The sequence below is a fragment of the Halichoerus grypus genome, chromosome X, assembly GCF_964656455.1.
Source record: "Halichoerus grypus chromosome X, mHalGry1.hap1.1, whole genome shotgun sequence".
Lineage (NCBI taxonomy): Eukaryota > Metazoa > Chordata > Mammalia > Carnivora > Phocidae > Halichoerus > Halichoerus grypus.
In genome coordinates this window covers 104,248,944-104,273,503 of record NC_135727.1, presented here as the reverse complement: position 1 = coordinate 104,273,503, position 24,560 = coordinate 104,248,944, and the positions used below count along the sequence as shown (strand labels likewise).

General features: G+C 37.5%; 1 protein-coding gene across 9 annotated transcripts in view; it reads right to left on the bottom strand.

Moving 5' to 3' along the window:
* Positions 1–24,560, bottom strand: part of DMD (dystrophin) — a 2,185,421-nt gene that overhangs the window by 1,638,516 nt on the left and 522,345 nt on the right. For all 9 annotated transcript variants that reach the window (XM_078064107.1, XM_078064109.1, XM_078064106.1 and 6 more), the window contains exons 5-7: positions 22,169–22,261; positions 14,345–14,517; positions 7,509–7,627 (exon numbers count right to left, since the gene is read on the bottom strand). In XM_078064107.1, the coding sequence (XP_077920233.1) occupies positions 7,509–7,627; positions 14,345–14,517; positions 22,169–22,261 (385 nt within the window). The remainder of the gene's footprint in view (positions 1–7,508; positions 7,628–14,344; positions 14,518–22,168; positions 22,262–24,560) is intronic.

Genomic DNA, 24,560 nt, shown 5'->3' with positions numbered 1-24,560 from the left:
CTGAACAAACTCTGGGACAACAGATTCGGATTTTATCCTCTTAAAAGGCGTACCTCATGGAAACAACTATTCTATTGCAGCTATTATTACCGTGGCTATATGATGGTCTCACCTGATGAGTTCTTAAACGTTGCTGGTGTCATGGGCTCACCAGAGACCAATGAAATCAGAATCTCTGCTCCAACCCCAGTGTTTTCATAAACCACCCCACAAGACTTTATCGGGCACTCCTGTTGGAAATAACATGGACTCGGAGAAGAGATAAACCTGAACTTGATTCCAGCTCATCTCTCTGTTGATTATGTGATCTTGGGTTTAGGAAAGCTTCCTAAGACTTAGTTTTCCCATAAGGATTAACTGCCCCGGAATTACTGGGTAAAAAAAAAAAAAAAAATAGGATAAAGTATGTGAGGCTCTGAGAACATGGTTGCCCTACTTAAATTTTAGTTATTTTTTACCAAAAGGAATTTTACATATTTGAGTTTACATCACTGGTGATAAATTAGAAAACCCCTCTTAAGGGGTGACTGTGCTTCGGTCTGAGGCAAGTTTATTCAGCAATATTGAAAAAGTAACTCACGAGAATGATACTACAGAACAATTGATTATTTCTAAAAAGTAAAAACCCTGGGTTTCAACCACCATATTATATTTTAATAATACATAACATTCCCAAGCACTTAATAGCTGTAACAATTTGCTCATCTCTCAAGTGGACAGCATATGACCCACTAACCCCACAAATTTGCCATAAGACAATAAATCTAAAAGTATGGTATTATTTTAATTATTAGTTTAATTATTTTTAAATATAGTCATAAGACTACTATAAAGCTTCTGGTCTCTTCTACAAGGATAACCATCCTGTTACAAGAATTAAGTGGCATCAACCAAGACCCCAAATCATTATTATTTTACCCAAATATTTTTACTAAAGTAATACATTTTCATCTTCTGTTTCATATTCCAGCTATTAAATGGCCCATGTATTTCTATATAAGAAATTACTTAATTGGGAAATACATGTATCAACCTGATAATCTCTTTTCCTCATACTGAGTTTTAAGGCTTTCAAATACTCATTTGCAAGTTCTGGGATATCTTCTACAATTTTTTTTTAATCAAACACAGTTAATTCTACTTTGAAAACAGTGAAATGAATCAAAATGTTCCAGCCATAAGCAACATATGTTTTACTTTCAAACATCATCACTGATTCAATAAAAACCTCAGAAATTTTGAAACTATTTATGCCATTTTATCCTCATTTTCTGTTATTAAATATTTAAAATGCTTTTGATTAAGGCTACACTCCTCTGTGACACATAAGAAACGCAGATATCAACTACGGAACACTTACTAATATCTCATTTAATACTTCAGAGCTGAGTTTGATTAAAATCAGTAACAAAGGAGTAACAAATTATTTTTCTAATACATTTTCCTTAACAGTCTCATGGACTCCTAGTGATGATATACCTAGGGACACCATTCACAAAAATCTATTATATGTCATTCAGCATTGGAATATGGTAGATGCATTTCCCAGCTGTTGCAACAATTTATAGATGTCCTATCAGTCATTCAACATAATTTATTGTGACTGTATAGGCCTAAGATGTTATGTTTCCCCCACTTAGATAGAAAACATCCAGGTAAAATAACTGAAAAGAAATTCCCAGTTATCTAGGAAAGGATTATACTCAAATGCTTCTGAATAAATTTGATATAAAAACTCATACACAATGCAAACTTAAATCACATGTTAGATTATACTTCATTATTTAAATTCCACAATCAAGTGAGAAACTACATTACTTAACTATAACAATGAATAATATTCATTTTAAAAAATCAACTCCTATGAGAGATAAAAAATATACATCAGCTGTTTCCCACAAAGTCAAAATTATAATAAAAGGACATGAAAGATTAGTACAAGATGCTAAATGATCTGGTATAAAGGGTAAATTCAGGCCATGTACACACACATGTATTGTTTTTAATGTTTTGGAGGTCTCCATAGTGTTTAAGTGGGTGAATTTGGGACAGTTATATCCAATTATTTCAGTCATCCAAATGACTGAAATGAATCAACAGAAGAAAAAGCACATCAATTTATTACTGATTTGTTCAAATTGTCCTGAAAATATTCAGTGTTCTATGCTATCTGAACTGAGAATAATATAGAAGAGAGCGCATCAAAAAGAGACACTAAATTCACATTTTCTCTCTCTCTCTCTCTCCACCCCACCCCCCACCATGCCACTGTTAACTTTTCAGGCTACTGGAAATGTTAACATATTTATTTGTTTTGGATTTCTGTTGTGACAAGCAATTTAAAAGATCTCCATCAGGAAATAAAAGATTCCAACAGTAATATCTTAATGTAACTATAATCAACTGTATCACAAGGCTAATATAATATCTGTATCCTCATTTTTATGTTAATATAATATTTATATACTATTAGTGATGACCTTTTACCCATGTACAAAGTTTTCATTTACTTATTTTGCTATGTATTACTTTCATACACAAAGTACTGTCTCATTGTCCCTTAAAGATTTTTTTTTCTACAGTAGCAGTGATAAAACTAAGGATGCCTCCAGATACCCTGGTAAAGTCATCTTCAACTGAAACACATTAAAGTATATTAAAGTGGCACTGGATAGTCAAGGCTAGTTATGTAATGTGTCTGCCCATGGAAAAGACATGTTGTACCAAAAAAAAAGTAAGGTCCAGGGTAAAACCTAAAAACAGTCAAGGATATACTAATAAGTAGCCTTACTCTGATGATATGCAGGCTAAGAATATGTTAATCACATTTCTCGGGACTTGTGCATTGGCCTTCAGTTTTCCTAAAGCCTCATTAGATACCGATGCCAGTCTTTGTTCTAAGCAATGCTAATGAAAGTATACATTTAAATTATTTAACAGTGTTTCCAAAATTCCTTTGCTAAAAGGTTGTGCTCAATATACATTACGTAAATGAGATGGCAACACTAAATTTACTAATGTACCCCATTCCTTTGCTAATACAACACCATTTCTAATTTGCTCATTCCAATGGCAATCCACTGAAGTTCAAAATTAAAGAAATATTTTCATTATTATTACATTTAACACAATTAAATGATATAATTTGATTTTAATGATCAAATTTTAATGTTTCTTTAAAAACGAAATCCTGGAAAAAGTGGTCTCCTGCTGACATAATAGGAACATTATTTTGCTATTATCATATCTGCATAAGCAGAAGATGATACTTTCCATTTTCCATAACAGAATAAGTAGACTAAAAAAATGTTCTTCCAAGACACTCAGGATTTAGTCTTAGATAGTAACAACTTGTAATATCTCTAAAGACTCTCTGCCAGAGATAATGATATAAATCAATTTTAGAAAGGCACAAAGTAACATATATCTTGTACAGGTTACTTTGTTATCAAAAAGGCAATGGCCATTTTTATTCCCATGTACTACTAAAATACTCTTTTTTTAATATATGGGAAAAAGAACATTTTACACCACAGAGAGTTTGGTTCTAAAGAATCTGAGATACTTACAATAAAAATTTCTAGGTGAAATCATATACAGAGGGAACACAAATATATTCCAATCTCATTACATTTTCTGGGATAAAAAGGTATTCTAGAGTGGGTTCTGGAAAATCAGTCCAAATGATAGGAAATGAGTATGCATGTCCATAAAAAGTTCTGGTTATTTAAGTTAACAACACCCTTCTGAGGTGATACGGTCTTCCTCTTTCAGTTTTAACTTAGTATACACTACTTACTAATATTTCTTGCTGTTAGGGAATCAAAAAACACTGCTTGCTCAAACAACAGATACTCAAATAAGAGGCCTTAAAAGCATTCTTCTCTTTTATGGCAAATGCCACCTATTTTCCCTTGAATTTTTTAAAGGCTAATAAACCGCATGGATACAAAGTTAAGTCTGAAACCATTCATTTCAAGAGTATAACTTTCCACAAGGCAGAGCTTATTCTGGGAAAAGTAGACTCTAAAAACAACTGAAGAGGGATGCAGGGATTAGCCAAGCAGAAAATACAATCTGTGTCACCACCCTCATGAAGTTAAAATGAAGTGAATTAAAACCAAACTAATTGGCTTGTAAATGTCATTTTGAGGTTACAGATATTTCTCGCAAGCCATAGTGTTCCTCAAATTTGACTCTCATCATTCATTGTCTTTCATTCTAAAGTTACCCTGGTAAACAAGTGAGGGCATTTCCACATTATACTGCATATCCCAAATGGAAACAATTTACAACAGTAACATGCAAAAGATATCTAGAACCAGCACAATTTTTATCCCCGATTTTTTTTTATTCCTTTAAAAAGATTATCTTCACTTTGTTATTCACATGAAAAAGCTGACAAAGCATTCTCTTAATGCAGAGAGTGCTGTGTGGATTGGCAAACAAACTAATTTCTTGAAACTCAGGGAAGCAAACAATAATTGTGGGTATATAAAACCCACAATGCAAGTAGTAAGCATGTCTTATAGGGAAATCATGACAGAAAATGAATCGCCTGATTCACAACAGGATATATTTTGAAGGAGATAAACCTTTTATATCTATGAGCATAAAGACACATAAATTATTAAATAATTTTACCCTAATAGTACTTATTTTTGCATATGTTAACATTTAAACACAGCAGAAACAGCTCCTGAAATTGCTTATGCTAATGCTTACTGCTACTCATTTTAAAAGGCAATTCCTCTTAAAACCAAACCTCAGGCCTCAAAACACCAGTTAAAGCCAAACAAAGCGTACCAAAGTCAATATATGCAAGACATGAAAACCTCCAAATTATATTTCAATGACTTTTTAATTTATAAATCAGCCCAATCAGGAAAGCATACGTTTAAAATTCTAAAAACATTTTTTGGCAGGTATTTCTTAAGCCAAATATAACTTCAAGCCCCCCAAAATAAAAATCTCCCCAAACATAAAGCAAAATGTTTTACTAACCTCCTAAAAAGCATATTAGATATGAAATGAAAATCGCTGTGGGAGAATAGCTGACATCATCATGCATAAGCTAAAGAACGAATATCTGGTTAAATAAAAATATGAACATCTCAAAGGTAATTACCATACAGGGCATGAAAAAAGTCCATGAATCTCCCATGTTAGATACACTGAAGAGAGTGTTCTAAGTCTTAAACTCTTAGAAATGCTATTATTTTGTGACTAATGAATCAGTGAATAAAAATCCTTATGATTTAGTTTAATATTTTTTTCTTTCAATTATCATTGTTACCATCTCCAGAAAAATTCTGAACAATTTCTAGATGCATATTTGGGTATTTCCTTAACACAATGGCAGGAACTGACATATACCTAAAAATATAACGTAAGATTTATGTTGAATCCTCGTCCTACTGAGAGCCATAAATAAACTGTAATAAACCATTTTAGGAGACAGAATGCTCTTTGAATTGGAAGGGAGCCCATTAACAGAAAGGGTTTTCAGATCGAAGACTTTATTGGCAAAATGAAACCATAACCAGTGGTTTGCTCTCTATTAATCAGCTTGTATTTCATTTTATATTTGGTTGATTTTGAATTATTTGAGATATTATAATGGTCTACAGGATGTACATTTCAACATATACTGTCCATTTAGGAAAATGTATGGAATTGGGTATATCAGGCTATTTTATACTATAAAATACATCATTCATGTAACTGCCCTTTTCTGACTACAGGCTTATCAATCTATTTTCTGATTATGATGTGGATACCTATTTGGTGTCCCTGTTTCACTGATTCAAAGGAAAACTTAAGAACAAAAGCCATTTTAGCCATTTTATCACTTAACAAGAAAAAGATCTATTTTAAACCTACTCTTACTATTTTATGAAGGATAGGACACACACAAGAGTAACTAGAGCATATATCCCAGATATTGGGAACTGTTTACCATGTATGGGTTTAATGAAAAACAAAACACTATTAACAGGCTTATCCTTCAAATCCATACACTGTAGCTCTTATTCTTAAGGGTTAGAGTTCATATTTTCATTACATCTGCCTTTCTCTACCTCAATGGAGTATGAAAAAACATGTAAATCAGTATGGGAGTCAAAAGTGAGGTAACCCTCCCCCATCCTGCAAAACAAGGAAATATGACTGATACAATTTCTTCCTTAGAGCTAAACCGGGGAAGGAGGGATGCTAATCATTTATTGAAGCAACACAAAGAGTTTACAGGAGTCAGTGCCAAATTATGCATTATTTAAAGCAGAAGAAACATTGCTAATGAACTTAATCTGATTTCAACCTCACAAACACATTTGTGCTATTATAATTTTCCTTCCCAAGTACATGTGCCTACCAAGAGCAATATATCGGTCAGTTACATGTGAGTATTCTGGTTCTTGTCATAGCTAAATATCTCATTTAAAATGACTGAATTTTCATTTTGATTGATATATCCTCTTTTGAGCTTAAAATTATGCACCCCCCCCCCCCGCCACCATATGGATCTGCTGTCAATAAGATGAGGTAATCAGGTCTGTAACACAGAGGATTAGATTCTAGTGGATGATAAATTCACCACTGAACGAATATCCTCGGAGTTATTTCTGAGCTTTTCCTGATGAGACCCTATTACCACCACTTGATCTCCTTAGTTGGACTGATTCACTATTCCAAAGACCATTTAATTACATAACCCTACCCAAATATCAGCTCCACAGACACTGCTTCTCCAAACTGTAGTTTTAGAATATGGGAAAGCTTCAAGAAAGTGAGAACAGAGTCTGCAACTTCAAACAAGTCGGCAAACAAAAAAAGTGCCTCATAGCTTAGAAGAAAAGCAGAGGTCAAGAATCATTATCCCTCTAATCCATGTGTCTGGAAAGTATGACTATGTAGCACCAGAGATAATGATGAAATTTACTTAAGTGTAATATAATAAAAATATAAATACAGTACTGCCTGTCAACTGAAGAAGCAGAAAATGAATAACCGTCCAATGGAGGACTTCCCCCAGAGTGACAAATTATAACAGAAGCAGTGCCAGGAATAGATTTCCTGATTTAAAGAGTAAACCATGTTGCCTTTTATAGAGTATATGAATGAAATTGGCAAGAGTAGCTAATTAATTATAGCTGATTAGTCTATCAAATCTCTTGGTAGAATAAGCAAAACATGAACTTTTTATAACTATTTGGAGTCAATGTACTTCAAATGTAATATGCTTCATCCATGAGACATATACATTCTAAAGGCTTGGAATTTTTTCTCAAGTTTTATGCTTTAGTTTTAGATAATGGTACTTTGAGAGCTAAAATCATATAAGATAATTCATAATACGTTGCAAGAAGAACATTTTAAATACACTCAGGATATAGAAAAAACACATAATGCATAATTTCTCTTTTGTACTTAGTTTGTGGAAATGTTAAATCTGAGACGATAAATATTAAATTATACTAAAAACTGTGGTAGTCCAGAAATGTACCAACCTTCAGGATCAAGCAGTTTCTCTATGCCTAATTGATATTTGGCAATGTTGAATGCATGTTCCAGTCGCTGTGAGGCTGACTGCTGGCAAACCACACTATTCCAATCAAACAGGTCTGGCCTGAAATACACACACATAAAGACCAAATATAAATCAACTTACAATGTTTCATGAGATTCACTTCATTTCTGATTTTTAATTGACAACCCATGCCCATCATCCTCAAGAATTGAGTGCTACTCTTCATAACCCCTCAATAACGCTTTTCATTTAACAAGTCACAATTTTACTTGAAAATCCTGAAGAAAACAAAGGAGAATTTATTCTCCCTTGCCAAGTAACAAAAATATATTGATGTCATCCAGTGTCAGAAATTTGAATGCCAACCATTTGCTGGTAACTTCCAATTTCATAAGCCTAGCCCAGACCTCTTCCCTGAACTCCAGACTTTAGATTTATCTGCTTATTCAGTATCTCCACTTAGAGTCATCACAAGACTCAGGTGCCCAAAACCGAGCTTCTGGTACTCATCTCCATCCCACTCCCCCAACCCACCTACTTCTCTTATAGCTCTCCTTTCCTCAATAATCAAGGACAAGTTCAAACTTGCAGTGGCTCAGACAGAAATCTTGGAGTCTAATTTGATGACTCTCACTCTCATACAACGCTTAGTTGGAAATATATCCAGAATTTGACCACTTCTCATTACCCTTGCAGCCATCACCTCCACCCAAACCACCATTTTACCTTGTGTGGATTATTTATTGCATTAACTTTCTAACTGCTCCCCTACTCCCACTCTTGCCCTTGTTAATCTATTCTTGGCAAAGCTGCCAGAGTGATCTGTTAAAATGTTTCATCATAAACTTCTTCTCAAATCCCTGCTACGGGGGAGTAAAATTCATTGATTGAACTGTGACCTACAAGGCCCTACATGGTCTGGCTCCCCATTAACCATCTGATTTGATTCCTTGCCTCTCTCCTCCTATTCTTCAAACAGGCTAGGTAGCTTCTGTATTTGCATGTGCTGCTCTCTGACTGGAATTCTCTTCCCCCAGACATGGACATGGCTCACTCCTCCACATCCTTTGTGTCTTTCCTCAAAAGTTGCATTATTGGTGAGTCCTTCCTTGCCCTCTCCCCATCTAAAATTGCACACTCCCAAATCAAACTTAAACATACTCATTTCTTATCCCTTTCTTTCTCATCACCACTTACTATTATTTAATATTTTATATATTTAATTAATCTTGTCTATTTATCTGTTTCCCCCACTAGAATGCAGAATATACAATTTTTTTCACCAGTTTTGTTCACTTTTAGAAACCCAGCCTGACACATAGGAGATAGTCCATAAATATTTGTTGACTAAATATGTGTTGAATCGATAAATTTTGTTGACATGCAACCAGAGACTAGATGAGAACATACTATATGAATATCATTTTACTTGATAATAGAGAAAACACGAAGAAGCATAAGAGGGAGTTCTTATCCTATATGGACTTAAAATTTAATAAGGAAAAAATGCACACATCAGAAGTTAAAATAAATTCTAAATGTAAAAAATACAGATAATAAGATAGAATGTTTTCTAAAATCTGAAGAGGTCAAGAAACATTTTTTTGAGGCTTAAGGTGGTTTGGGTTTAGATTCAAGAAGTTTTTGAGAAGGTAATTCTGAGTTGTGTGGATATTGAACAATCACCAAAGTTCTTATGGAAGAAAAAAGCAGAATGTGCTCAGTCAATCAGACCTCACAGGCCTGGCTCCATTGAGAAATTTTCAGTATCAAGAAGGGGTGCGAGATAGCGTTCCTAGGAAGGGGAACTGGGATGAGTTTGTGAAAGGCCTTGCCTGTTTAAGGAATTACAATTTACCCCAACAAGACTGGAAACCATTAGTCCAGTGGTTTTTTGCCTTTTGCCTTTTCTGGAACACAGATACCTTTGAGAATCTGATGAGCACTATAAAACTTGTATCCATACACAAACCTGTCCATATCTTTACACATAACTTATGTAGAATTTTAGGACAATTGGGTCTGTCAATGGACACCTGTTTAAGAACTCATGCTCTGCAAACAAGGAAATTATAAGGATCGGCTTAACTGTTGTTTTCAAAAACCACAACTGAAAATAAAGGTACAACTTGCTCATTTGACTCTCATTTCCTTTTCTTTACTTGATGCTACCCTGATTAATTTACCAGAATTTTGTCTGCTTCTTAGGAAGTCTAATGTGCCCTCTATACTCCAAGTTACCCAAAAGAGCTAACGATATTTTATTTTATTTTTTTTTAAAGATTTTATTTATTTATTCATGAGAGAGAGAGAGGCAGAGGGAGAAGCAGGCTCCCAAGGAGCAGGGAGCCCGATGCGGGACTCGATCCCAGGACCCTGAGATCATGACCTGAGCCGAAGGCAGACGCTTAACCATCTGAGCCACCCAGGCGCCCAAGAGCTAACGATATTTTAGAACCTAAAATATGTATAAGTTGGGAGCTGACTCTAGTACTGGAAAGACTATAAGAAATACAAATTAAATTCTAAACTATTTGGGGAAGTTTTAACTTCACTATGCAACCTCTGCCCTACCTTCTTTTCTACATCCCTCAGCAAGGGAAGCAGGAAAGAATATAGGTGGGAGAGTGTGGGAAATTAGCTTTCTCACCTGCAGTACAATCAACAAGGTTAAATAAGGAGGATGAACAAGAATACAGTTGCTTCCTCATTCTAACCCTTTTCCCTTCATCCCCTTCTCCTCTTGGCCACGAGCTAATCACCTGGGTGAGGAACTGTCTGAGTCATGTTATCTATTTGAGCTTCAGTGTTTTCATTTAAGAAAGAAGGAAATGTACTAAATGGCCTTTGAGGTTTCCTCTAGCATTAAAATGGTTTTAAGTCATTAAAATTCATCATTAATTAACATTTTAAACAACTATGATTTCCAAATGCATAAAGAATTTTAAGACTAACCAACTGCAGAAGAAAGCTACATACCTTCCCATGCTAACCCAAACCTGAACCCATAAATAGGAACCTGCAACCAAAGTTCACCAGTCTTTTGAGGAAACAGACAAATTGAATAAGACAACATAGCCTAGTAGATAAGCAGAGTCCTCTATAAATTCAAATCCTGGCTCTACCACATATTAGCCAAATGGTCTTAGGTAAATAATGCACCCTTTCTGTGCCTCAGTTTCCCAATATGTGCAATGGGACAAATTATAGTGTCTATGTCATGAGAAACAGGTGGGCTATTTTAATTAGAAAAGTGGCTACAAAATAACATTAACCTAATAAACATCAACTTTCATTACTTTGTTCTAAGGTTAATTATATTTATGAAATAACTAATGCATTTTCAATGTATAGACTCATGTCAAAAACACCTATAACCTACATATATAAATGTTACAGACACTGTTGATGCAAGAATAATACTATAAGACAGGAGGGTGGTGGGTGGGATGGGTGAAGGGGAATGAGAGATAGAGGCTTCCAGTCATGTAATGAATAAGTCATGGGAATAAAAGGCACAGCGGAGGGAATGTAGTCAATGACACTGTAATAGCGTTGCATGGTGACAGACGGTAGCGACACTCGTGGGGGCCACAGCATCATGTCTAGAGCTGTGGAACCGCTATGTTGTACACCTGAAACTAATATAACATTACGTGTCAACTATACTCAAAAGAAATTTTTCTAAGAATATTATAATAAAATGGAAGGTGGTGAGGAGGGAAGAGGAGGAACTACAAGTGTGGTAATTTTGTCATCTGTTATATCAGGTAGTCAACAGATCTTGTCTAAACCTGATGAAACAAGGTACAGCAAGACCACTTAAAGTAAAGCAGGCAACAATTTTAAAAATGAAACGATTAGGGGCGCCTGGGTGGCTCAGTGGGTTAAGTGTCTGCCTTCGGCTCAGGTCATGATCCCAGGGTCCTGGGATCGAGCCCCATGTTGGGCTCTCTGCTCAGCGGGGAGTCTGTTTCTCCCTCTGTGCATGTTCTCTCTCTCAAATAAATAAATTCTTGAATGAAATTATTTTATTATAGTCATCAAATTAGGAAACAGATGGGGATAAGAGATAATATCTGTGGGCTTCATATCAAGGAGTAAATCCATCTAGTGTCAGACACCAGTTATTCAGGAAATAAAAATACGTAATTATGAAAACCATGAGAAAGAATAAAAGAAGTTCCTGACCGTAACCACTTGTAGGAAGTGGACGGCGATGGGGTGGGCTTGGGGTCATGAAGACACATTCTATTTTGTTTTTTTTTCCTTTGCACCCCCCCCCCCAGTGTCTCACTTTTTTTTTAACCACATGTTATGTTGTCTCTATGGTAATAAGTTAAAATGAAGAATTAGGAAGAAAATTTAATTGTAACATTATACTTACTTGCAACTTATATATTTTGAGCTATTTCTAGCCAATTATCATTTAGTTTTCCCAAAAAAGTAGAATCTGGCTTCCTTTTTTTTAAAAAAAAAAGATTATTTATTTATTTATTTGACAGAGAGAGACACAGTGAGAACGGGAACACATGCAGGGGGAGTGGGAGAGGGAGAAGCAGGCTTCCCGCTGAGCAGGGAGCCTGATGCGGGGCTCGATCCCAGGACCCCGGGATCATGACCTGAGCCAAAGGCAGACGTTTAATGACTGAGCTCCCCAGGTGCCCCAGAATCTGGCTTCCTTTTAAGTGCTCTGTAGTCTACATTGTGTTTTAATACAATACTTCTAATTTCCTACATAGTAAGATAAAATTTAGCCTTAAACAGATATAAAGCCAGCAATATCCTAATCTTTGGCAAGACTCGTTGTCAATCCCTATGCTCTATATTAAGTGCATGCCTTTGTTCTATAGAGCTTAGTCACTCAGTTATTGAAATCAGAACACCTCATGACATTCCTAACTGTACCAATGATAATCACCTTGGAACAGAAAGTTCAGAGCATTTTTTTTCTTTAGATAAACAATATGAACATCTGTCAAAGAGAAAAAGAAGAGGGAGATGATTCATGAAAGAGCATTATGAACCCAGAGAAACCTCTTGAAAAATAACTATGGTATGTATGAAAAGGTAGTTACTGATGATTCATTCAATATGACAGGAGAGAAGATATAAACGATATTCTGAGAGAGAAAGAGTGGGTCAGGGACAGATGCAGCAGGGCAATCTGGAAATGTTTATTACAAGTATATTCAGAAATCACGAAATACAATATTAACAAACGTAGTATGTGAACATGCTGGCAGGACTGAAGCCTTCCACTTGAAAAGAAAATGCTGAAGAGCCAACAAGGACCGCATAACCTGATCCTCGATATTTCTGTTCATCTGCAAACGTGTACATGAACAGCAAGATCGATATGTTCAGGCCCTTACTGTGAAGCATGTGGCTGCATAAATCAGCACTGACTTATAATGCAGAATGAATGCCTCTATTCCTTCTCATCTGGCTGTATTGAAGCTGTGCCGTATTTTTCTTCGTGTCATACTTAGGAAAAACAACGTGTTAACACTGCTTAACATGCCAAATGAGTGTGAGCTTGCCTCCTTTTGAAAATCGGGTTGCTGAGTCATTCACCTGGAAACTCAGTCTGGATGGGGTTAATTAAATCCAGCTGGATCAAGACACCTGACAAAGCTGCTTAGTGAGAGAGCATTTGTTCTTGGATGAAGCTTTAGCATGAAGAAAGTGTATATTCTGGACTTTTCTAGAAACAAGACCAACATAGGGAAATGGGAGACTCGTCAAGAAAAGAAAGATCAAAGTGAGCAAAGATAAGCTGCATTGAAAATCAGGGCGGATGCGGTCCAGTGGCATTTCAAACACAGTTAATAAGGCGATGTCTTTGACCCTGGGGATTGGGCTGGATAAAAGAGATGGGTAACAGGAAAACCAAAGCAGATATCCCTTAGAGTGAATGTAGTGTATATAGAATATATATTTATATATTACATATAATATAAATGAATGCATTATATGTACGTATTTCCCATGCTGTTTTGCTTTTCCTTGAACTGTTAATAATTCCTTTATTAAGCTTCTTTATACAAGAAAAAAGCAAACAACTATTTTGTTATCTTAGAAAATATAATAGTGTATGGCATACAGTTAAGAACATTTGGTTCACTGTATCACAATGAGTTCTTTTTATGAAGAGCCACAGAACTCTCTTTCAGTGCTTTAACAGCAATTGCTCTGCTGTTCCAGAGCAATTGTTTCTTTTGATATTCTAAGCACTGAATCATAGAATTAATTGTGGTCTGCTCTTTGCCTTGGTTGCTAAGATGCTCCGAGCCTCTTTTAATCCTGAAATACATATAAAAAAAATACACAAGGCCTTACGTATTTGCTATCTAAGTGTGTATCTGACAAGAGAAATGTTTCTTTTTCACATTATTAATCGGATGATAGTAATTAATTTTGCTACAGCCACTCACATGAGATTTGTAACCATTTTAGCTCTATTGTTTAGGCCCATGCTAACACATTATTTATTTAGAAAGACCAACTCCATTCTTAGCCAAGTTAGAATATAACCTTGATTTTCTGGCAGAGTCCCAAATTCAAACATGCTGGTCCCCTCCCCCTCCCACCATAACCACATTCATGCTCCAGTATTTTAATATTTCAACAACGAAATGATATATAGCATAAAAAATAGGATATTCTTATTCAGTGCATTCCAATGGATAGATCAATATGGTTAAATACACAACATGTCACATAGTAGGAAATGAGCTGGAACCACACTGGAGAAAAAGATAATCAGTCTCTAAATCAATACTTAAAAAATCAGTATCTCAGTAGTCTCCTTACCTATGACTGTGGATGAGAGCGTTCAAAGCCAGCCCATCAGACCAGCTGGTGGTGAAGTTAATGACATTAACCTGTGGATAATTACGAGTTGATTGTCGGACCCAGCTCAGGAGAATCTTTTCACTGTTGGTTTGTTGCAATCCAGCCATGATATTTTTCATTACATTTTTGACCTACATGTGAAAAGAAATGTTCATAAGAAAATGCATTCCCTGAACAAGAACCACAGAAACTCAAATTTAAATATCTTAATCTTCAGTAAAAAGTAATAGAAATTTTAGAGTCAATTAGTAATGAGAAATAATAGACTCTACCAGGATGGAGTCCATGCTAATTAGTTAGGAATCTATTCTGATTGGTTGGTGTCACGATACACCATTCATTGTACACGTTTAATATCAACTCCTGGATTCTGCCACGTTAAACTATTAATTTTGTGCTCCTAACTTTCAATGGATATACTAGAGAAGAGTGTACAAAAACATCGGACTTGTTATTGACCAAGGACTTAATTTTAGTGTTTTTAGGACAGAAAGAACGGCAGTGGCTAAGAGAATGAGCTTACTTTATTTAAACTTAGGTTCAAATTTTGCCTTTGCTATTAACAAATTGTGTTAATACAATATTAACAAACGTAATTTAATCTTTTTTAGGCCTCTGTTTCTTATACATACAAGTTTGTTTTAAGAATCAAAGGACAACCATAGTAAAATAAAATCCCTAGGTTTATACTATAACTTAATGCAAATTATATTTACTGACCAAAATAAAAAAAAAAAGCAGAAAAATGAGTTTGCCTATTTAAAATACAGAACAAAAAAAATCAACAAAACAAAGTATTTATCACTAAAAGCTGTGAATATATTGCCTTGAGTTTCTATGTTCACTTGTTTTTGTTTGTAGTCAGTCTGGTTTAATTTGCTACAGCTTTTTTCAGGAAAGAGCTTCACATGGAAGAGAAGAACAAAGGTTACAAATGCCCAAAACATGGGTCCAGAACTCTGGCTCGTGTATGAAGCGTTCTGAATCCCCCTGGGTCACAGGAAATGCCATGTAAGCTGCTTTTGTATAAAAAAATATATGTTACAAAATCCCATTGACGGTACATACACAGCGTACGTCCTTAGATGAACACAGAAGGCACATCTTACCTCTCCAGAGGTGGTGAGAGACCTGTCCTGGTGTCTAGAAGCACAGCGCTGGTCGCCCCCGGGGGGGGAAAAGAGTGGCTGGGCCTGCCCAGTGACCCAGACGCTGTCACTGTTATTTCATGGTATTCTTGATATTTTGGACCTGATAAACTAATCTATGAGCTTTTCATTGAAACAGCCTTAGACTCAGAAGAGTCATGTCACCTGAAGAAGGCGTGATCTCCAAAAATGTGAGGTATCAGTTACTGTCACGGAGACCCACTCTCTCCTAGATGACAGGGCAAAGGTCAGTATGAAGAATGAAGAGGGACTTGGTACTCCCTGAACAAAAGAATCTTGGAAGGATCATTCTCGACAAAGTGCCTGGTATGAGCAGAAGCACCAAATGCAGACAAAACCGCCGGTGCCTGGAGGGCTGTCTTACTGGTCCTCGCACCCCCACCCTCCCTCCTCCTGCAGCACGAAATGCTTCCTGTGATGGGGTAACAGGCTCTAACTGCATTGTCCCCTTGCGCTTGTTTTCGGCAGAAAGGTTAAGGGCTTAAAGTCGTGCAGCAGACATAAGGAGAAGGGGAGGAACGTTCAGGATGCCCTCACACGCACAGTGCTTAGGCGGTGCTAGGCCAAGTGGTGCCGTTTTGTGCAGTCACCGTGGGGCTGTGGGCGGGCCGCTCTGTCTGCAGCTCCTCGAGAAGTCCCAGCCCCCGTCCCAGCACACACTGTCCCCTGGCCGCACTCCCCCCACAGGGGCAGGACTGACGGCCCCGTGTGCCTCAGGTTGCCTGAGCACTCGCGGGACTTCAGTCAGAGTCCGGAGTCGGCACTTCTTCGGCCTTTCTGGCTGTCGCCTGCAGTGCCTCCTCGTCTGAGGACTCTGGCCCCGTGGTTAAAGATCACGTAGAAGCCCCTTGCAGGCAGGATGGTGGCAAAGAAGCCAGGGGCCCCGGCTGCCCTGAAAGCCCCGTGCGAGGATTTGGGGACAGCTGCAAGGGAGATGGCGAGATAGACGAGGACCGCTGTGGCACTACGTAGGAAGTCCATCATGGGCCAGCGCGAGCCCTACCACTGTCAGCCGCAGGGCATCAGCGAGGCGGAGGGAGAGGGCCTGCAGAAGTCCCGCAGGGGCGCGGGCCGGAAGGCGGCCGCTGAGGACGCCACACAGCAAAGGTGACCCAGGACCCGCCCGACGCCGCCAGCAGGAGACGGTCTTTGAGCGAGCAGAGGACGGCGCGCCGGCGGGAGAGCGGAGCCTGGACGGCCACCAGGCTCTGGTCTGCTTTCGGGTTGGGGTCTGGGTCAGGTTCTGCGGGCCATGAAGCTCCGCCTCCCTCCCTTTCTTCCCCGAAGCCGGAAGAGAAGTGGAAACCCAGACCATGGGGAAGGAGAAAAAGGCCAGACTCTTGGTTTTATTTTAATTAGTTTCTGTATATTGGATTCTCTCCTAGGCTTTGTGCAAATGCTGTATTTCCAAGTTTCATTCTTCTAACTAACCTGATGCAGAAATCCATTCTAAACATTTCTCTAGGTTTCAAGAATGCAGTGACACCACATTATAGAACAAACTGTCTACATATTCTAGTAAAAGCATAATTACTAGGCTACTTTTTTGTGTTGTTATTCATTTTATTTTATTTTTTTTTGGAGTGTTCCATGATTCATTGTTTGCGTAGAACACCCAGTGCTCCATTCAATACATGCCCTCTTTAATACCCATCACCAGGCTAACCCATCCTCCCACCCCCCTCCCCTCTAGAACCCTCAGTTTGTTTCTCAGAGTCCATAGTCTCTCATGGTTCGTCTCCCCCTCCGATTTCCCCCCTTCATTTATCCTTTCCTACTATCTTCTTTTTTTTTTAAACATATAATGTATTATTTGTTTCAGAGGTACAGGTCTGTGATTCAACAGGTTTACTTTTTAAATATAAGTCAGGCCCCTTATCATATACCTGAAGGAAATATATAAGTAAATGTGATGAGTTTTTACCACCAAGGGCTTTCTTTTTGGAAAGTGTGAGGTCCATATACTACCAACATTTGATCAGATGATGAATATTTATCGTGTATTCTAAATATGACATTTTATTTTGCTTCTTCATCCACGTAGAAGTTAACAAAGGCCTCAGGCGAAAATACATATTTTAACATCTCCAATGTTAGTCATCTTTTTATGAAAGAGTCAATGCAAATTTTAGGAGAGACTGTTAAATCTAACTAAAAAATACTTGAAAAGGATTTGAGATGATGCTTTGTAAATTTGGTAATGATTTGAAGATGTGAAATCTTTGCATATGTTTACCACCATCCCTTGATAGCTAAATCTATTATTTAGAGGCAGATTATCCAGTTTTCTTAATTCCTTCCTGACCTGCTTATTTAGTCAGTTAGTCAGTGAATAAATAGGTCAAATAGTTATATAAGATATATCATTTTTCTCATCATATTCTAAAGTTATAACGTGCACAGTCTCCAAGCACAGTGATTGCAAGACATGGACTTTTGTGTCCTGTGCTGAACCAGGACTGGACTCAGCACCTACTGGCTCAGTGGTGGTGATTTGAACTGATCGGGCAACCCTCCCATGATGAATGGGTTTCATTTGTGAAATGCTTGGCCAGACTGCCCTCTATGCACATAATGTTAAAGGACAACACGGTATTCAATCCAAAACTCCTTTAGCATCATTATGTCATTAATTCAGCTTATCAGCCTCAGCCTCACTGGTATTGCTTCTTCTATCTGGGTATAAATGTTGCTAAGAAAAAAATAATAATAATAAAGGGCAATGTAAGATAATCAATTCTTTTCCTACCTAAAAGATAATTACCGAGAAATCTTTATTAAGGACCAACTTTTGGTCTGAGGTGAGTCTTAAAGCAGAATAATTTCCCACCCTTTGGGCTTACAGTCCCTAAGCGAGAAAATCAATTTAAACATGTGTGTGTGTGTGTGTGTGTGTGTGTGTGTGTGTGTGTACAGCTATATCTACAACTGTTTTTAAAAGGAAAAGGTTGAAATGTCTTTAAGCAGTGATTTCAAAAAATGACTAGGAGTTAACTGGGCAAAGAAGGTATGATGGACGTGGGGATGCAGCACCAAGACTGTCCTTCAAGGAAGGGCTTGTTGCTGCAGCTGTTACAGCTCGCAGCTGTGAGTCCTCTCAGGGTCCGCCAGAGTTGCAGAGTCATGTCACTTAAGGTCAAGCCCTTCCTAGGGCAGCCCACATCTAGTGACTGATGAAGGGAAATAGTATATAAGACTCAGCCACGTCAGCCCCACTGAGAACAACACTGAAGGGCTATACCAGCTCCCAGTTCCCCGTGGGGTTGCAAACAGCCATTGCTGGAGGGGAGGGGGGGAGGTACATCACAGCTCCAGTGCTTCTCATTCCAGTTACCATCTCCCTTCCTCAAGTACTCGTCCCAGAGATGTGCCTTAATGAATGTCCTGCCCACTAAATTCAATGTCTACTTCCCACAATCCATCATGTGACGACAAGGAGCCATGGTGGAGGGGTAGGAGTAGAGAGGGGTAGGGATAGTCTTCTACAAGGGAAGGATGGTGTGTGTGAAGAAAACTAGAGCAAGAACCGTCTTGCATACAAGGCATTAGGTAGACAGGAGTTTACAGCAAGGGCTTTCAGCAGCACCAAAACCATCTTTCTCCTGTAATGGGCAAATAACAAATAAATAAACATTGCCGTGTAAAGTAGCCCTGGATCTGAGTACTTCCTTTGACCTGGCCAGCAAAGGTGTGGACCTGACCTCGAATAGCACACCACTGTTTGCAGGATATATCTGTATCTCCAGCTGGTTGTCAGGACGGAGCTGACCACCCTAAAAAGGAAGGTTTGCACTTAAAAAAGAGGAAGAAAAAGATGCCCAACACACGTTGTCTACTTCACAATTTTGTTCAAAGCTGCTTATTCCTCAATAGAGGCATTATTTTTCAGGCTAACAATTTTATTTACATGGAAACTGGAAAACTAGTGACAGGAAAGATAGGGTAGGCATTCCTGAGCTTTTACAAGTTCAAAGAGAAGTCCTCTGTGGCACTATTAATAACATAATATGTGGCACTGGAACAAACGATTCACATCTTTCCATCTCTTAATGCCATTCTCAATCTAATAGATCCGGAAAGTATATTAGGTTGGCCAGAGTGTCCTTTAATCTCTGCTGAGATTCAAGGGCTTCTTTGACTACTTGATAGGAAGGCAAATATGTACTCTCAGTGAAAATACCTCTTGGGATTCATTGGGTTATGATGAGGAGTATTGAGCAGGAGGAATTTTTTATAAGTGTATTTAGTAGTTTTAAGAGAACCAAGCAGGGTGATAGAAGAGAGATGAGATAAGGAGGCAGGGGCTGAGAAGAGTCTACATCCTTGCAATTACAAGGATATGGGGATTCAAGGACATAGATGTAAAACAACAGACTGTAAGAGAGGTCTCAGACAAGGAAAGACGGCAAAAGCATTCCTTCTGGTATTCTGGAATGTGAAAGCCCCTCTACATGCTAATTACAAAAAATGAGCAAGCTCACAAGCAAATGAAAAAAGTATAAGGGTAGTTTTGAAACTCTATATTGCAGTGAGTGGAGATGGAGTTGGAAAGGGTTTTGAGAAAATAAAAAAGTATGAGATCATATGAGAGACCGTTTGGGTGAAAAATACAATTAAAATAGCCTTTTGGGTCTCTGTTCATGCCTAACTTCTCCTGCTGCCTTGGTCATGACCAACATCTATGCAACTTTAGTGTCTTCTGCAAGATGGGGTCCCTCCGCGAACCATTTGTTACCAGGCCATAAGGTAAATACAACGGATAGTCCATTAGAAACTTCTGTAACAATTTTACAAGGTCCTACATACGTCTGTTGAGTTTAATGATAAAATGGCTTGGGTTTTCTGTGTCTTTTTATTTCATCTTTGTAATTCTTCAGTGTTATTGTAATTTACATACAATGAAAAAGAGGAAAAAACTGTTCTTTCCTCAAGACAGTTTGAGAAGTACTCAGCAACAGAAGTAAACCAGTTTGGTGGGGGGCCCTATGTTGCCTTGCTGGTTCTATTTGACACCATCACTATTTGGAAAAGGCCCAGAATTGGGAATCTAGGGTTCATTTAAGGTTCTCATGGTCTATTTTCTGTCGTCATTCACTATGCTGTCCTCTATCTCTTCCCATATTGCTGTGAAATAAGATTGAGCCTGTTCAGTGTTTAGAATAAAAGGATATGGGGGTCAATTTGGTCAATATGGGGGTCAATTCAACTGCTGAGTCGAATAGGTATACCTCTGGTCTATGTACTGACTCTGAGCAGGAGCAAAGTACAATTTAAGTTAAATCAACCCTACTAAATGAAGTAGTGATACTTGCTACAATAAAGATAAACCTCAAAGATTATGTTCAGTGAAAGAAACTCGATATAAAAGAACACTTATTATATCACTTCATTGATATGAAATGTCCAAAAAGGCAGACAAAGGAACAGAAAATACATAAATGGTTGCCCGGGGCTGGGGGTTGGAGTGGGGAATGACCATAAATAGGCCTAAAATTAGATTAGATTGTTTTCATGGTTGTACAACCCTGTAAATATCCCAAAACCTTTAATGGATTGGGGGAAAAACTGTTCCTTGCTCAAAATAATTTGAAAAGCCCTGGGCAAGAGAACTAAACCAGTTGGTACACTTTGAATTTTATACTTAGATTGGGTAAATTTATGATATATAAGTTACATATCAAAAAAATTTTTTATAAAAAATTAATCACTGCTAGTAAAAGAGCAGACATCCCAATTTTCCTCCAGATTCTTAACATATGAGTACAAAACTCCAAGCAATCAAAATTATTCATTTGATATACCTGTAGTGACAACAGCATAGTGCACTGAGTGCCTTGTAGATATTCTTTCCTTTAATCCTGACAAGAAATATACGTGTTAATTATTATTTTTTCTATTTTGACGGTGAGGGAATTATGGCCCAGAAACAGATGGCATTATACCCAATGTCACGACAAGATGGTAAATGGGAGAGTTGAAATTTAAGTTCATGTTGGTCTGACTGAAAAAACGTATACTCTTTTTACTAAACCAAATGACCTTTGATCCATTTTTGCAGAGGTCCAGTAAGTATAGACATTCAGAAAACCCTATGCTGAGGTGTTCAGAAAAAAAAAAATGTAATTCCCAAAGCAGGTTATGAAGTTAGTTTGTGTGTATAACATATATACAGATAATCATATCCCACCAATCTTTTATTGGCATTAATTTATATTGAGGAATACAAAGGATTCACAAAGTCTCATTCATTTGGTAGTCATGAACAGTTTTTACGAAACTACGTAGATTTGCATATAGGTGAGTTATAGAAGACACATATTTGTGAAAAATATTTTTCTTAACCTATTGATGAGAATGTCTTTTTTGGCTCATCTCCACAATGGAAGTAAAATTTAGAAAAATATTCCTGCAATGTTCTAGAACCTGTTTTATAATCTGCTGATCCTTCACATTTCAAATGACATCAGCTGTGCCAATTTAAAAGGCAGTGCTATGGAGATGGGCTTTGTATTGCCAGAGGTATACATGTTTGCTTTGCAGGTCAAGGGGTAAAAATGAAAGGAAGGATCAGCAACATTTTACACAAAAAGGAAACATTCATCAGGATTCTTACCTGCCAGTGGAGGATTATATTCCAAATCAAACCAAGAGTCAGTTTGTGATTTCCATCTACTATGTCAGTGCTTCCGATATTCACTAAATCAACCTGTTAAAGATAAAGAAAAAACATTTAAGGAAAGAGACAAATTGTCTATTTGGAAAGAAAACAAAATGCGAAGGTAATTGCATTTAGCTATTTTCAGAGCCTAAGCAGTCTTACAGCTTTTAAAAAATAATCTAAAAATGAAACAAAATGCATTTGTAAATGCACTCTCTTTAACAAACAAGTGCCCCTGAACACATTTACAAAGAGATAGGAAATGAATGTACTTTTAGTATATAAATAGATTACTGCAGATTAAAGAAGCCAATCAGAATATCTTCAAATAAAACGTATAACAATGGTAACTCATAAAGGATGCCTAAAATTAATATGTGCTTCCTAATACAAAATTGAAACTCAATGAAAAAAAGTTTCATCAGTCTTTTAATCTTGCTCAAAGGAGTGCTATTATAATTAGGGGTAACTGCATTTGACTAAAATGCCCGTGCTTTAGAAACATATTAGAACTCTAATAAATAATGGAGCTATGGCAAGCTCTCTTTGCTATATCTAGGACTGGGTTTGGGAATCAAAATCTGGCAGGGTTTTTTTGTTTGTTTGTTTGTTTGTTTTAAGGCAAATCCTATCTCCTGTCCTTTATGTTTCTAATATTTTTAGGTGGAGTCAGGTTAAACATAAGCATCAGGCAAATAGGTGCATGAAAAGATGTTCAACATTGTTGGCCATTAGGAAAATGCAAATTATAATCACAGTGAGCTAGCACTACACACTTACCATAATGGCTAAAATTTTTAAATAGTGACAACGTCAAATGCCAATGAGGATATGTACAAACTGGATCACTCATGCATGGCTGGGGGAAATGTAAATAGTACAGGTACTCTGGAAAACATTTTGGTACATTCCTGCAAAACTCAGCATGGGCTTAGCATACAATCCAGCAATTGGGCTCTTGGGCATTTATCCCAAAGCAATGAAAACTTATATTTCTACAAACCCCTATGTGTATGTGTTCATATCAGCTTTACTTGTAACAGTCAAACACAGCCATCTGGGAGAACAGCCTATGTGCCCTTCAAGGGTGAATGGTTAAACAAGCTGTGGTACATCCATACCATGGAATCCCACTCGATGATGAAAAGGAACAAACTATTGACACACAAAGCAACTTGGGTGAATCTCATGGGAAGAATGCTGAGTTGAAAAAACAAAGCCAACCTCAAAGGGTTACATATAGTATGGATTAAATATAACAGTTTTGAATAGCCAAAGTTCTAGAAATGGAGAATTGGGTAGCAATTGCCAGAGGTCAGAGATCAGGGTGAATGAGTGGGGTAGGTGGATGTGGTTATAAAAGGGCAGCATGAGGGGCCCCTGGGTGGCTCAGTCGGTTAAGTGTCTGCCTTCGGCTCAGGTCATGATCCTGGAGTTTCAGGATCGAGCCCTGCATCGGGCTCCCTGCTCAGCGGGGCATCTGCTTGTCTCTCTGCCCCTTACCCCACTCAAGCTCTCTCTCTCACTTTCTCACTCTCTCTCAAATAAATTGAATCTTTAAAAATAAAAATAAAAAAATAAAAGGGCAGCTTGAGGGATCCTTGTGGTGATGGATCAGTTCTGCATCTAGTCTGTGATGGTGGATACACACATGTACATGTGTGATAAATGTACAGAATTAAAAATACCTGTGCATGCATACATGAGTGCAAGTAAAACTCAGGAAATATGAATATTATTGGTGACTTATATCAATGTTGATGTGTGTAGTGATAGCATCCTATAGTTTTATAGTATATTACCACTGGGGTAAAACTTGGCTAAAGGTACACAGGATCTCTCAGTACTGTTGCTTACAACTACATGAGAATTTACAATTATCTCAAAATAAAAAGATTAACTATAAAATGGGCATCTGGGGATACTTTAACAGGAGAAAACATCACAATAATCCAAATAGGCACCTTCAGATTAAGGTCTATAGAGTGGGTGTGAAACTGTCAGAGCAGGAGTGAGGGTTAAGAAGTAACTCAGAGTTCTTTCCCTATTCACTATCTTTCGCTCACTGATCCTTTTGGTTGAATTTCCTTTGGTTATCTCAAGGATCCTGCCATTTTCTCTTGTCCTGAGGGCAGCAACCTGAGAGAGTTGCCCATTCTTCAGCCTCCCATGGATATCTTCTCTAAAGAGCCAACAGTCATTTTGATTAAACCTTTCATCTTCTCAGGCTCCAAATCCTTACTGGTCAACGTGTCACTCCAATCTCTCTTTCCCATTTGTTTCTTCCTTAAGTAAGATGGGTTCACCATTCTCTCAATCAATGGCAAATTATATTCCTTATCATTCA